At 32.5% G+C, this 15632-nt stretch overlaps 1 protein-coding gene across 1 annotated transcript; it reads right to left on the bottom strand.

The window, feature by feature from the left end:
* Nucleotides 1-7522: 7522 nt before the first annotated feature.
* On the bottom strand, nt 7523-15152 carry LOC128548306 (caspase-6-like). The gene is made up of 5 exons (XM_053522792.1): nt 14933-15152; nt 14457-14561; nt 14146-14255; nt 12351-12456; nt 7523-8452 (listed from the first exon to the last, which is right to left on the bottom strand). The coding sequence occupies exons 1-5, from the start codon at nt 15150-15152 to the stop codon at nt 8373-8375; spliced, it is 621 nt and encodes a 206-aa protein (XP_053378767.1). The 3' UTR covers nt 7523-8372.
* Between the last annotated feature and the right edge of the window lie 480 nt (nt 15153-15632).

Genomic DNA, 15632 nt, shown 5'->3' with positions numbered 1-15632 from the left:
GTCTATTTTCATTTGATATTTCAGCCCGGTGAATGATCATCCGGTGTACATAATGTTATGCTGATGCTAGTAAAACATTTTCAGATTGTATCGTCTTCCCAACACAAAGCGTTTTCATATTATAAGGAGATGGGTGAAATATACAAGTAAAGCCTATGTGTTTGTTGCCTTTATTTTTCAAAACAATGATACATTTTTTGGAAGGGTAATCAATCTTTTGATGTTACCAATTGTAACCCGACAATGAGCTTTCATATAAAATTTGAATACCCATGCACTTATGTCATTCGTAAATTGAATTGTATTTCTGTGTAATAAAAGCAATACAATATTACTAAACAACAACTATATAAAAATGTTTCAAACATATTACTACACACCAAAAAACAATGCCTTTACACTTCAACATTTTAAACTTCGATTAATGTTATATAGAGGATATTTGTTTGTTTGCAGTGTGATATCGACATATATCTTCACCGATAAGGGAGACAATTGAATACTTTCACGAAGGCGGAGCCTGAGTGAAAATATCAGAATTGTCTGCCTTATCGGTGAAGATATATTTCGATATCACACTGCAAACAAACAAATTTTCTTTTTATTTTATGCTAATTGGTGCAGATCAACGAATTTTCTGTTTATTACATGCTTACATGTTCAAATAAGACCAATACTTCATGATGATATTAGGATTTGTTTAGGCTACCGTGTTACATATTATGCATCCGCTAAATTACCATGGACACTCAGGCACATTGATATCGAATATTGGTGATAAGGTCCGTGAAATCAACACGACGCCATTTTGTTTTTGAAAATAAAAACTGCATTTAAAATATTTTGTTAAAAAAATGCACAATCCGCGGCCAACAGACAGTAATTACGTATGCATATTTAAAACTTTTCGGTCAATGCCGTCAGTTCGTTAAATAACCGGAAGCTTGCTTTGTTTACAAACGCTGAAGGTCAGATTAAAAAACAACCAGAAAAACGTAAACAACTGGGGAATATCCGAAAGTCCTTGGAAAATCAAGCTGCAGAATTAAATATCATCATGGATCTAATGAAAATATTGGTCTAGGAGCTGTATAGCATAACGAATAGCCTCACAATAGGATGGAATTTGGAACACAACTGGCTGGCTGGGGAAGAATTTCGACGAAAATGCTGGCATATTACGTAAGGTTGAGTTGATGTCTTGTGATAATAAACTAAGACAACAACCAACTAAATGTGCTGTCGCCAGTAAAATCTACTATACGATAGTGAGGAACCGATGAAAAGTGGAGGAAAAACGTATCTATCATACATATGATCAAAGAGCTATAAAAAGTATTTTGTACTTCTTTGATATGATATTACTTCTTTGATATGATATATTAGCTATGGCAAGGCAAGCAACCAACTTTGAAGGTAACATTTCTAGAGCATTATTATTTATTTTGCAAATTTTATTATAGCTAGCTTGTCCTATATGGGATTGTCTAGCTGTACATGTCTCCTGTATGGCTTGAATGTTAGGATTATAATAGGATACGTGCAAATATAAAGGCAACAAGGGGAGTTAATTAAAGAATATATTTCAAGGGAGATAATTTTATCTGAAAAAAGGAAGTTCGGCACTGTGAGTGATATAGAGAAATATCTCATTGATAATTTTCAGTATTTCACCAGTAAGCATAAAATAAATACGTATATCTGTTACAGTACAGAGTAATGATAAAATATTATGTTTTAAAATTTAGTAACTTCAAAAAGGGTATTATACTTTATTTCAGTAGCAAACTGTAAAGGAAAGCGTACCATAATACATGCGTACAGATTCGTATCATTCGAAATCGAGACAAAATGTTCACTTCCCTTTATTCGTTGGGGAAAGATCGAAGAAAATGCTTTTTTGGTCAACGTGTTCACCAACTTTCAGAAATAAACAACAATTTAAATTGATACTTCTTAATTACCCTTTATCATATAAATTGAAGATTATATTAGAACACCGCAAATAATAAAAGCGAATTAGGAAAAGTATAGAAAAGAGATATTACTCAATACTAGTAACTTTATTCGTATCAACAAACAACCCGGGAAATATAGAGCTTTAAGGTCAGTAAAAACAATCTGTCGATTTTGGAAACAGGAATTAAAAATGTTAGACAACGCAAAATTAACCAAGAGCAAATGAAAATCAGCAAATTTAAAGAAATTATTTAAATGTGCAAAATCTGACGATAAAAAACACGTGATCACCTAGCTAAGAATTGTGGCTGTGGAAATGTGTGAATTATGCCCTAATCTTATACAATAAACTCAAATACATTCAAAATGCACATATTTTAAAAGCCTGCTAAATAAAGAATTTAGTATCTAATATCGCTACTCTTGTTGCAACGGAGATTATCAATTAAAAACAGGATTAAACTTCATGATCAACCTACAACACAAGCAAACACGGCCATTCGTCAAGTATACAGACATCAAGCAAGATGTTATTAAACACTAAACCTAATACTGCCCTTAGGGTAATGAAAGAAAAATGTTTTATCTAACTTTTAACCATCTCTGGATGCTAAATAAACTGTACTACTCATATTTGCAGAAATTACAGTTACCAAAATGTTACGCAACAATTTTATATACTTTATTTAATTTATTTAAATGATGCAGGTTTAGTAACTATGTAACACCAAAAACCGGCACGATATTGTGTCAACTAGAAGTATGCAAATGCAAAGCACATCTTTACGAGAAACTATTTTCACATTGAAATCACATTTACAATATGATCAATGATTTAGTAAACATCCGTAAAACACATTTTACTTTACAATATTTATTACAATAAATAAAGTCCAAATTGGAAGAAATCATCAACAAATGAAGGAAGTATAAAAGTCAAATACATGAATGAACATCTCAATTTAACAAAACTACTTTTGTTTCATGATAACTTCAGATAAATCGATAACAATCACCTTTTAAATTAATGCATGCGTCTATTAGTGTCTTATATTTTCTTTACTTTTGCGATATACATATTTTGTAATTGTGAAATACAAAACGTTTAAATACCCCATTTCTTTATGCTTTTTATCATACGTCAGTTATCAATATTTATCCTACCTTCATGCAAAATAAAGCCCGCCCGTTTAGCTAAGTAGGTAGAGCATGTTTCTTTTTTAAACGACGCCATCTTAGTTTTTAGAGTAACTGCTAGAAGAAATAGTTATGCAATTACTTTTATGAACGCACTTTTATTAGGTAAGTGAAACTATAATACAAATGTATAGCGTATGCATACCGTATTTGCAATTACCATAAACAATTTTATAACGGAAACGCTCGAAGAAACGGAAACATTGTTCAAGATTATAGCTTTCTGCACTTAAATCAAGGATTATATTGCATCTGGAATGGAGTATTATTGAATAAAATCATCGAGGAAACGTTTTTCCTATTTGTTCTGTCAAGCGGCGTTATTGCGTGTGTATAAGTCACGTCTATCGTTTGCTTGGCGAGGATGGGTAATCTGACTTGCAACTGAACTTCGGACAAAAATTCACTTGGCAGCAAATTAAAATTATTCATTCATGTTCAGCAGAACAGAGAGGTCGGGCACAAAACAATAAAGAAAAAAAGATTTGTTTTTCAACTTTTATTTTATTATATTTTGGATTTTAAAGCTCTATTTGTGTAATGGTGCGGCGTATTAATTTTTTAATTCATATTCAAGGCAGACTGAGAACTATAGTGTGTCCCACCTAATTTTGTACCTCCGATAATTATGTCTCCCACCTCACAGTGGTGTGGGATACATATTGATTAACTTCGGTCTGCGTGTGTGTCTGTGTGTCTCTCACAAACCTTGTCCGCACTCTAAGTCGAATATTTCTCATTCGATCTTCACCATACTTGAACAAAATGTGTTTGACAATAAGACCTCGGCAAAGTTCGGTAACTAGCCAAATCCGCCTAGGCACTTTTGAATTATGGCCCTTGAATTACTGATTGGATCCAATCGTCCAGGCTATGATTGGATCCACTCGTCTAGGCCATCCAAATAAACAAGGCAGTTGTGGGAGATATGCGCTTTTCTCAAAAGCGTCTCTGGTTTATTTATACTGTAGACTTAGTACTAGTAATCAATCAATGGCGTTAATCTTAATCCTATCCTGCATTTACCTGTTCACCTGCATGGCCAAAGTTAATAGCAATAATGAAGTAAATATATGGTTAAAAACTTAGTGATAAGTCATTTCATTGTAATGTTAATTTTCATGGTAAATACTGAAGAGTTTTTTCTTGTTTTTATATATGATGTGTGATATGATACAAATAACATTATATCTAAATTTAAGCTTAAATAGTGGATCCGAATTTATTTTATTAGACTTGAAACATTTTCTGACATCACACAATAATAATGTATTTGACAACGTTTTAGCGTTGAGATAAGTTCTTTCCGCATTAATCCAGGTATAATTGGGGATTAAATATTTATCAATGACTTGATAGGTAGGACTATCTGCAAGAGCAGATACATGGAAATTAAATAAGAAGTTTCAGAAAATCTTAAATAATATGCTTCAAAATGATCAAATCAAGACTTAAGTATTATATTCAGTCTTAAATGTTACATATCAGCAACCAGCATTATCTTTTTAATTGTTTTTCATAATTTGAAATTTTAGGTACTATCTCTATATACTGTATGTAAATTTTCAAAATTGACAAATTTGATACCAGAAGGTTAATACCTCTAGCAAATTTTTTCATTTTTTTTTTGGAAAAATGTAAAATGAAGTTAAAAATCAAAAGTATATAATTTCCCACAATGACTTGCATTGTAAAATGACGATTGTTTTGCACTAATGATAGGCATGGTAGATCTACAGACGAAATGAAAATATGACCTTTGAAGGAGTATTTTGTTTTTCAGCTTAAAATAAAAGTAGCATGTTAAAGCGCGTCATTTATTTTATTTTCGGTTTTTCCCTGCCAAAAGGTACGTATACGAAACATTTTCTTCTGGTAAAATTACGAAGAATGGGTATGATGGGAAGGGTTCAGAACGTATGTTGACCAAATGCTTTTAACAGCAAAACATTTGTTATTTTTCGTTGTTGTTTTTTACGCTTGGTTTTACTGCACAGGACTATAATTTAGGTCATGATTGCGATTTTCCAGCTATTGATGACAGAATAAGACCCCATCGGGCATTATTTTATCACGAACGAGAAACAAAGTAGATCTTTGACAGACCTTCCGAAAGCCAGCTGGATGACTTCCTAACATTAAAGAATTCTATACATCCTAACCGACGTTTCAAACCTACGCCGTTTAGGGCAAGTGATTCGAAGTAAGCTGCCTCAACCACATGGGGGAACCACATGGCCGAGAAGCCCCAATTGAAATACAATCTACACTCCAAATGCTCCAAAACTGTTAATATTCTAATTTAAAGGCAAATAAATCTCACCTTTGAATACGCTTAAAATAAAGTAACAGACAGATTAGAACTTAAACTTCCTATTAGATATGACACTGATCTTGTGTTGATGAATTATATGAATATGAATATGATCATATCACTTATCAATTAGTTATATATTGATGTTCAACGCAAAAATTACAGTTATTAATTTATTTTGTCGTTTTATTTATGACATTCTTTTTCATTTAAAAATTAAATTTGTATGCGACTACACGCGTCGTTTGAAATATTTGATGACATTTTTAAAGTATTATTTTTGTGAGATACAATTATTAATACAGAACATTTCGTTTTATTCTTGAACTTTGTATGTGACATTTATTTGTCGAATTGTATTACGTGAGTCGGTGTCAATATGAATTAAATGTGAGCTAACGTATATCATTTGACGATCTTTGGCAGTCTTTAATAATGTCAAGTATTTAAACCAACATCCATCTACGCTTTACAGGTAATAAGTCAAAATTTCGAATTAATAAATATATATAATGCACCTTCCGCAACACTTGTAACAAGGTCGTTTTTTTTTGTTTTGTCGGTGACAGAAAAAAAATCCATAATTTCACGGTTTCTTTTTAAATTAGCAGTATCCATATCGAATAAAGACAACATTTTTGTTTTGTCTGAGATTTAGGTCTAAGCTTAAACTTAAAGCAAACCATCCCCAGGTTTTACTTCAATTTTATCCACGTATTCAGATTGGCACAGTCGACAGCTTATTTACTTTACCCTCTCTAAATTCGGTAATCAGTTAGCTTCAATAATTACTAAATTAATTGTCATTCGGGTAGCTATACGCAAGAGAGCCGCCATAACGTGCCGCCTATGCACTTGGTCCATCGAGATATTTAGTGACGTCTTTTAAAATTGTATGACATAATTGAAATTCAGCGTTTGAAAAGTTATTGTGTCATGAAGTACTTTGTATGTAAAGGCTTTATTCTAAAAAGGTTGAAGCAGTTGACGGCTTTGCATCGTACTGGTTTTTGTTGGATTATGCTGAAAAATATTGTGATTAAAGATATTGTTTCATATGCATACTTTTATTATTTACCTGAAATTCTTTAAAACATAGGCACTGGTGGACTGGATCAAATTTCGGGTGATGACTGATTTTATGTGTAAAAAGTTGTGCGTTGAACTAGACACCGGCTGGAAGGATTTACGGATAAAGGAAAAGTAGAGGAATTTATAACAGTGAATACTTAATGGCAGGATTCTTTCGTGCAATTTTAAAAGTAAGTTCTTTTCCTAATTTTCATGTTTTGCATTTTTTCCGAATTTCGTTTGCAGACTAGATTCTAGATCTACTAAATTGTAGATTCTATTTCAAGCTCAAGTTGTTTTTACGGAAGTTTTACTGTAGAAAGTAAGTGTGAAACGTCCCCGAGGAATAACACGTGAAATTTCCCGAAAATCTCCAAAATAATGAATATTTCGCAATGGCGGCAAGAAATAAACAACAGCGAAATCCCATAGAGAAATTGAAATTTAGTCGCACGGGAAAACCAGACGATTACTGGAAAAATCCATGTAATTCTCGAGGGTGACTTATTTGATGCAAGAAAACAACATGTTTTATGTTCTTTGATCCCGTTCCATTTCTTCATATCAGTCCAAAGTTGAGGTCCAAAATTAAGTGGGACAGACTTTAGTTGGTATTAATAAAAGAATGATTTTAGATCAGAAAGTAGGATAAATAAAACATTAGGTTACTGTCTAATGAATTTAAAGTTATTAAGTTCGTCTACGAAAAAGTAAAAGTCTCGGCAGATCCTCGACTATTACATTTTCTCCGACTCACTCAATAAGTTTTAATTTATAAGAAAATAACCTAATATTCTCTATATCTTTTTTGTTTGAAAACAAAACAAAATATCAAAGGTGGTTAATCAGATTATGATCAAATATTGGATTTGTTAGATAATTCAACAAATGATCAATATATATATATATATATATATATATATATATATATATATATATATATATATATATATATTAAAGAATTTTAAAGAACCCGGAGGGGAACACAAGTTTTTAAAACTTTTCTTTCATAATTACCGATTGGTATGACAATAGGTATTCCAAGATCAAAAATGACAGCACTAACTAGCAAACAGCAACACACATATATATTCTGCGCAATAAAATGACATTATCAAGAAGTCATCTAATAACCGTCAAAGTTGCGGACTTTCCACAGCTCCTGGTACTATTGAACGATTTGTGTTGAGTAAAGCGGTAAGAGTTGTATTACCAAGCAATTGTCATGCACACTTAAACATGTCGGATAACAATGTTTTGGAAATCGAATGAAAAATTCAAAGCATATGTTTCACTGCTATCATAAGAATAAGAAAAAACACACAAACTCTAAAAAGAGTTTATGATTTCATAATTTCTTTCAGTTATATATTAAATAACATTATAAACAGGTAACATCATTTGTTAGCCTAGATTTATTTCTTATAGAAAACAATTCAGTAGAAACGTTCACATAGACACTTGTATTACTTAAATATTATTAAAATTAATCGGTATGTATATGTATACGCGGAATCAATATAATAATGGTTACACTCTTTGGTGGTAATTAATACCTATGTGAGGCAGCGCTGGAATTCACAAAATCGTTAAACTATTCAGCACACAATAATAGTTATTTCAAAATTCATTTGTTAGAAAATCTAAACAAGTTATCATGGTTTCAACTCAACGTAATACCGTTGCATTGAAATTATTATACTGTTTTTCAGATTTAGGAAAAGGCGTCATTGTTTGATATTAAGATATTTCAGTTATTCAATGGCAAAACGCAAGCAAGGTAACATGCTGTAGTGTCGGTTATAGTTTTTCTTTCCTTCGTAAAGTCCGATCATGACATCTGTTGACTTGTAACCTCGTGTATCGGTTGAGACATCTTTTGTTCATCTACGGCATTTTTCTTCACTTCACCTGGAAGTTTTTAATAACTAAATACTAAGGTATACTAACTTAAGTAAACAAGTAGGCCATGATGGCCCTATATCGGTGACCTGAATTTAGTTGCTTGCTTTAACATTCATTTTTGCTTAAGCTTTACTAACAAAAACTAGATGAGTAGGTCATGGTTAAGATTATTCAGAATTACTGAAATCTGTTTAAAAATTAAACTGGTGGTCCAAATTTCTTTGGTGTAGCTTCCAAAACAAGACAGTAGGTTAGTAGTTCTGGGTAAAGAATACCAAATATGAGTGTTGAAATCAGTATCAAATGTTATAAACGTGGTCCAAATTTCTATGCTGTAAAGTAGGTCAGTAGGTCATGATTAAAACAATCAAGATCAATTTTGAAATCTGTATCAAACATTATGCTTGTGATCAAAAGTTTTGCCAGTGCTTCACAACTAAGTAAGTGTATGTAAAACAAGGACCACCCCGGCGTGGCTTATATTGACCCCAGGGTCATGATTTGAACAATCTTGGTAGAGAAGCACTAGTGCATAACACATACTTAATATGTAAGCTCTGGCCTTTACGGTTTAAGACAAGATTTTTTAAAAAATGTTGCCCTGTAGAAGTCTGTTTAAACCATGTGCCCCGGGGCAGGCCATATTTTTACCCTAGGGGGATAATATGAACAATATTAGTAGAGGACCACTATCACCAGATGATGCTACATACTAAATATCAAAGTCCTAGGCTCTGTGGTTTTGGATAAGAAGATTTTCAAAGTTTTCACCTATATAAGTCTATATAAATCATGTGATCGCCGGGGCGAGCCATATTTGACCCTAGGGGTATAATTTGGACACGCTTGGTAGAGGACTACTAGGTGATGCTACAGACAAAATAACAAAGCCCTACGCCCTGTGGTTTTGTAGAAGAATATTTTCAAATGTTTTCTCTATATAAATCTATATAAACCATGTGAATTCCGGGCGGGGCTTTATTTGACCTTAGGGGGATTATTTGAACCAACTATGCAGAGGACCACTAGATGATGCTACATACAAAATATCAAAGCACTCGATCGTGTGATTTTGGACAAGAAGGTTTTCATTTTTTTCCAATATAAGTCTGTATAAATCATGTGGTCCCCGGGGCAGGGCCATATTTGACCCAAGGGGATAATTTGAACAGACCTGGTATAGTACAACTAGATGATGCTACATACCAAATATCAAAGCCCTAGGCCCAGTGGTTTTGGATAAGAAGATTTTCGAAATTTCCCCCTATATTTTTCAGCCTTCTTTGTTTAATAGGAACATGGAACAGGTCGTGTTAGAATGAAATGTATTATTCTGATGGAGGTCATATTAGTGGCATTCTTCCCTAGTCAAATCAAATATATAGAGGATATTACACCAGCGCCTTAATAATCAAGTTAAATAAGACAAAAAAAAAACCGATATGGAAAGATAGAAACTTCACATTCTTTTCATTACATATAAGCGTTTTCTTCTGAAAAAGAAAACCCTTTTTTAACCTATCATTGACCAATTCAATGTGACTAACATCATTCATACTTGAAACAACGTTACGTCAAAATGTTATTATACTACACACAACCAATATTATATTACTTCATATTACGATGTCAAGCACTTGGTAATAACGGTTTTGACTGTTCGAAAACCTTTGAACTTTGTCTCGAAACACTATAATTATGATAATAAGCATTTAAATTACGTTCTTAATGCTTCACTTTAAACAATGGGTATGAATGTTACTGTTTTGGATTACGATTTATACTTAATATAAGATGTTGCAAACCAAAACTGCTGCAAAACCAGCAAAAATAAAAGTTGTGTTAGATAGATAGATTGATACATCATTGTACAAAATTATACTCGTTCAATTATACCGACGTTACATGTTGGCACGGGTATAAGATTAATTACGGTAGTTCTGTATGTTTGAAACAAATATTGTTCAATGTACAAATTTATAAAACCATACTTTTTCAAAGCATCAATGTATACAAAGAGGATTCAGTCGATAGAAAAGGTAAGGCCTTATGCTTGAAGTCTTGTTAGACCGATGTAAAACTACTTGTCCTTCTGTCAATTTTCACAATTGGTTTCTATGGGAAAATCGCATTTTGATGTCTAGTTTGTATTTTATAAAAATATATAGCCAAATGAAGCGTACATGCCCCAATAGTTAGTTTCTTACAATCAACAACATATCAATGGGAGTGTCAGGATACTAGTTATATGACCCAGGGAAGTGCCTACGCCTTTAGTATCTTGAACAATGAAATGGGTCCAATCGCTAAGGTGACTATGTCTTAGACTAGCTGACAAACGAAATAGAATGTCCTTTGTTAAAACGTATAGCTGGTGAGACCAAATATCTCATATATAGAATTTTCCTCTGGCTACCTTGCCTAAATGATTTGTGTACCAATGATTCGTAAATGTTTTCTATTATGAGCTAGACAATTTCAGGGATCAGGCACATCACTAAATGTTTCAAACTAACAATTAAAAATGATTAGCTCAAACTCCTATAGGCTGGAGTTCCCGTCAGACAATGTCTTTGAATCAACAACATACGAGTCCTATGGCATAGATGCTCGGCCTCTGTCCTCTCAAACTCTATATGATTGCCCTGACTCCTGGATGCTCAGCGCCTTTATGCTATCATATGTAGCATTCAACTACCATATAGTTATATCCCCGATGCCTTGGCTGTACTTCGCCAATAACGCTGAACCGTCTATAAGCTGGAACTCTCCTACTATCTCAGTAGATTATCAAACTCTGGGTCTCTGTCTCAGCTTCCCGATGCTCAGCCTATATATGCTATCGTCTATAGCATTCAACTACTCTTAAGGTAAAAACTCCTATGCACTGGCCCTATAGCTCGCAACCTTGTTAAAATTCTGCAACTCTTCTTTAGTCTATGAACTCCCAAAGTTTTCTTTTTAATAATTTATCCGCCCTGACAGGGTAACTGCAATAGTCTCAAGGTACTGGGATAAATTATTTGTTGAATCTTCGATGTATCTTCTTCGACCGCTGGATACCGAATGAGCTCTCTGTTATCCATCTACCTATTTATACCCCAGCAGACGTGCTATTTTTAGAACTAGTTTCTTATTGGTCCAAATTTAAACATAGCGTTTTGCAACGAGTACTTGCTCTATCATATATCTGGTTCCCTTTAACTTTTGTATATGACATAATGTGTGATGCTGGGACCCAGCTATCCATATAATGAACCCAAATCAGCCACAAATGACCCAAATTCTATATTTAACAGCAATTAAACAATAATTATAGCAATGATAGCATAGAAAGTAAGTCAAGCATTATCTGTGCTTAATGTGTTACGTTATCAATATATCAAACATACAAATTATTCTGACAGGGAGTACTAACATTTGCTGCTTATTTCATGCTATGAGTAATAGAAAGAGTAGGGGTTCACGAGAATAGCCTAATTAATTGAATGGCCCCTACGCTTTCTGTTTTGTATCATAGTCCGCCAATATGAACAACGCATTCGGCTACTAATTTTGATAAGCAAGTAAACATTTCTATTTTAAGCGTTGATACTATCACGTGACAAGCGTACTCTTACTGAAATAGAGAATGGTTCAAGAAAGTAAACATTTCTTTACGGTATTCTATATAAGGCGGGACCTAAGACATGTTCTCTAACTAAGTTAGAGAACGGCTTATAGCCACGCCTCTTCCTTAGTTGAAGAATATTACAGATGGAAGTTAACAGTTATAATGATACTGCAGGTAAACCATGATACAATTTGAAATTAGTTTATATCAAAACATTTCTGTTCTCAACATTAATCTTAATAAAGACAATAACACTGCTTTCAAAAATGAAAAGGAACCAGTAATGTTTACCTGATGTTTGTGGAGAGAAGAAGAAATGTTTTCGCATAGAACAGTTGAATTGTGCAGATTGCCGGCTCCCATTTTTCGAGTTAAATGTCCCAACCATTCTGTTGACCTGTTATTTCAACAATTTACATTATATACAGCTTTATCAAATAAAGTAATTTTAATTACACATAGAATTGTATCAGGGTACACTGATCCTCTTAGTTGAACAACTTCAGTTGTCGAATGCTGTTGAGACAGGTTCGAACTACTATATATTATCAGATCAAAAAGTTTATATGCAGGTTTCAAATGTTGCTTAATGTACGTGGAAGTTGATTATATCTTACCTTTTTTGTTTAAGTCACCTTTTATTTAATACTATAAGAGTTATATCTGTGAAACGTTGTACATTTATTTATCATTATGAGATGGTGAAGTAGGTGTAGAACCAGAATACCTTCATACACGTAGTAAGAGGTATTGTCCTGTTTGTAGTTTCTTCTGGTTATAGTTAAGACAAGTCGCGAAAATAATATATTTATTTCAAGTTTGTTTAGCAAACGGCCTTAAATGAAACATTTAGTTTAGAGCTATTGAATACATTAAATGATCTAAATGTTATCCTTTAAAAGCATAATGTGTTTTTTATAATTGTTTGTACATGATTTATACACTTAATCCACTTTTATCAATTAAGGTAGTTCTGCACGTTTGATAAACCGGAAGTGATGATGTAACGTCATTTAACGGGAAAAGGTAGAATACATCCTGGATTCGTCGTACGAAAATGAAAATCATTTTATTAATTAATGGCAACCCGTGAGTAAATTTACTACATTGGCACAGTTACTTTCTTTCTAAGCTTGAAATAAGGTATTAAAACATATAAAACGCTAAACAAAATTAGCTTGAACTGTGCGGTTCAATGCCATAATGGTCAAATATCTCAAAAATAAGCATTGTCCTATATATTCTATTTCACCAAATTATAGGCCATATATTTATCGAGTACATGATCTATTATTTTTGATTTCCTGAATGTTCTAAGTATATTCTGAAGTGTTGAAAAATCTGGGTTTAATCAAATTCTACATTGTAGAAAAAATCGATCTAAACATGCAGAACTACCCTCAATCATAACAGTTTTCTTATTACCTACACCATTATACTCGTAAAACATAATATAGGCTTTCAGTTTGATTTTTGTTTCAAACTGTAAATTTTATTATGTCTTTCAAATCCACTTTTGTTATTTACCAGGTTGTTCAGTTATCTAGTCATGTGTTTTGCTTACGCACATCTTCGTACAATTTTTTTGTTTTATTGCATTTTTATTTTTGTATGAAGAGTTACCCGAGGTACATTTTTCAGTTCTTTAGATCAAAAAATTAACTAATATTTTTTTTTTATTCCATTTATCCTCTGTTGTTTTACTTTGTATAAAATATATACTTTTGGTAAGTTATTCACCGCACCGTGATATTAAGCATCCCAGTTATATCATATGTCTCTTTGATTTGTTTTTGAAATGCAGGCCCGGGTAAATGTGTTCACCAAGTTGATATCCAAGTGTTAATGTGTTGCTTTAGTAATAATTCTATGCACCAAATTTAAGAAAATGTTTTTCTTGAATACCAGACGGGGATTTCCGGTATTTTTACCGATGCTGGAAAAACCATCTTACAACCCGAGATGTAACATTGAAATAAATGGTTTGAGATTCTTAACCCCGATTGGTACACAATATTATGAAGGAACGATACCAGTATATGATGGATTGCTTTATAGAATATTTTTATTTACATCAGTTACTTACCATTAACATCATGTCTGAAATGCTATATCTGTAAGCGTTTTCGCTGACCACTTTTACAAAACTTCGACAGAACCAGGATCCAAAGTTCGGATGGCAAAATGACATGTAATCTGTATATGAATTACGGAATTCAGAAAAGTCAAACTCAAACAAAATATTTAAAGGCAATATGTGACTTCAATAGAAAACATTTCTATTTGCTCTTGTAAAGGAAATTAAGTTTAAAAGCAATATGTGACTTCAATAGAAAACATTTATATTCGCTCTTGTAAAGGAAATTAAGTTGTTTTTTTTTAGATAAAGTTACTCACCATGAGAAGTTGAATAGGCTACAAAAATATCTGATTTCATTGGAGGAAACATTGCGTCTGTTGAGTCCGTCACATCTGTCGCGTGTTTTGGAACGTCTTCTTGCTCTGTTGGGATATAAGAAAAAATATTTCCACACAGTTTTGTTCTCTTGACGTTTGACAGGCATCGTATGTGCATCCCCGTAATGATAAGCTTAAAGCAGTATAATTTATTATATGTAATATTCTTAACATAGATATGTTGTATAACAGGTGAACGTGTATACTGTTAACGCAATTATGTCATATAGTGTTTATAATCTGTTAGCATAAAATACCCTAATACCTTATAAAACTCATATTTATTGTTTTATTATAATAAAGAATTTAATATATACATATGAAAACAAGCTGTTTATCGAATGTCCGTATATTTCACGTTTATATTAAAACACGTGATGTTAACAATGTGCTGTTGCTAGATAAACAAAACTTACTTCCTCCTCGACACATATCAAACAAAAAGAGTTTTGGCTTGTCTGACAATTCATGACAGTTGTCTCTATCAAACATATTGATAATATCCAGGACAGTGGTCGCTTCTTCATCAACTCCTAGAATTCCTTTAGAATTTCCATGGCTTGTTATTGCACATACGAAACACTCAACGTCTTTAAGATTTTCCTCCTCTTTTTGTTCTTGTAGCAATTGAGTCATTCTCTATTAAAATATAAATATTGATTGATGGTTTAAATGTATATTGCATAGTAAAATTAAATATGACATATTTTTCAGAATGATATTATATTCTTCATATTGTAATAAACTGAAATAAAGTTAACATATTTTAACAAAACAAGGATCAACATAACCGCATGTATGGCTCGTATATAGTCAAACTTTATGTCGAAATTGGACAACATTCTGCAGACATTCATTAATATTGAAAACAAAATGCAGAGAAGGTATTCAGATCAAGGTGAGTATAGCTTAATACGAAAGGTAAGATTTTACGTTATAACATGATCTGTTGTTATCATTCAAAAATGAAAAATTATCAAAATAGAAAGAAGCATTAACTGTTTCAGTATTTCCCTGGCAGGAACGTAAGCGTGATCTTATTGCGTTTGTCGAAAATGTGATTCGCCAGACAACATAGTATCATATATTTGTAAAACGGTTGAACTGATCCAAAAT

The sequence above is a fragment of the Mercenaria mercenaria genome, chromosome 14, assembly GCF_021730395.1.
Source record: "Mercenaria mercenaria strain notata chromosome 14, MADL_Memer_1, whole genome shotgun sequence".
Classification (NCBI taxonomy): domain Eukaryota; kingdom Metazoa; phylum Mollusca; class Bivalvia; order Venerida; family Veneridae; genus Mercenaria; species Mercenaria mercenaria.
The sequence above is the reverse complement of the archived record's forward strand: the minus strand, read 5'-3'. Positions and strand labels throughout refer to the sequence as shown.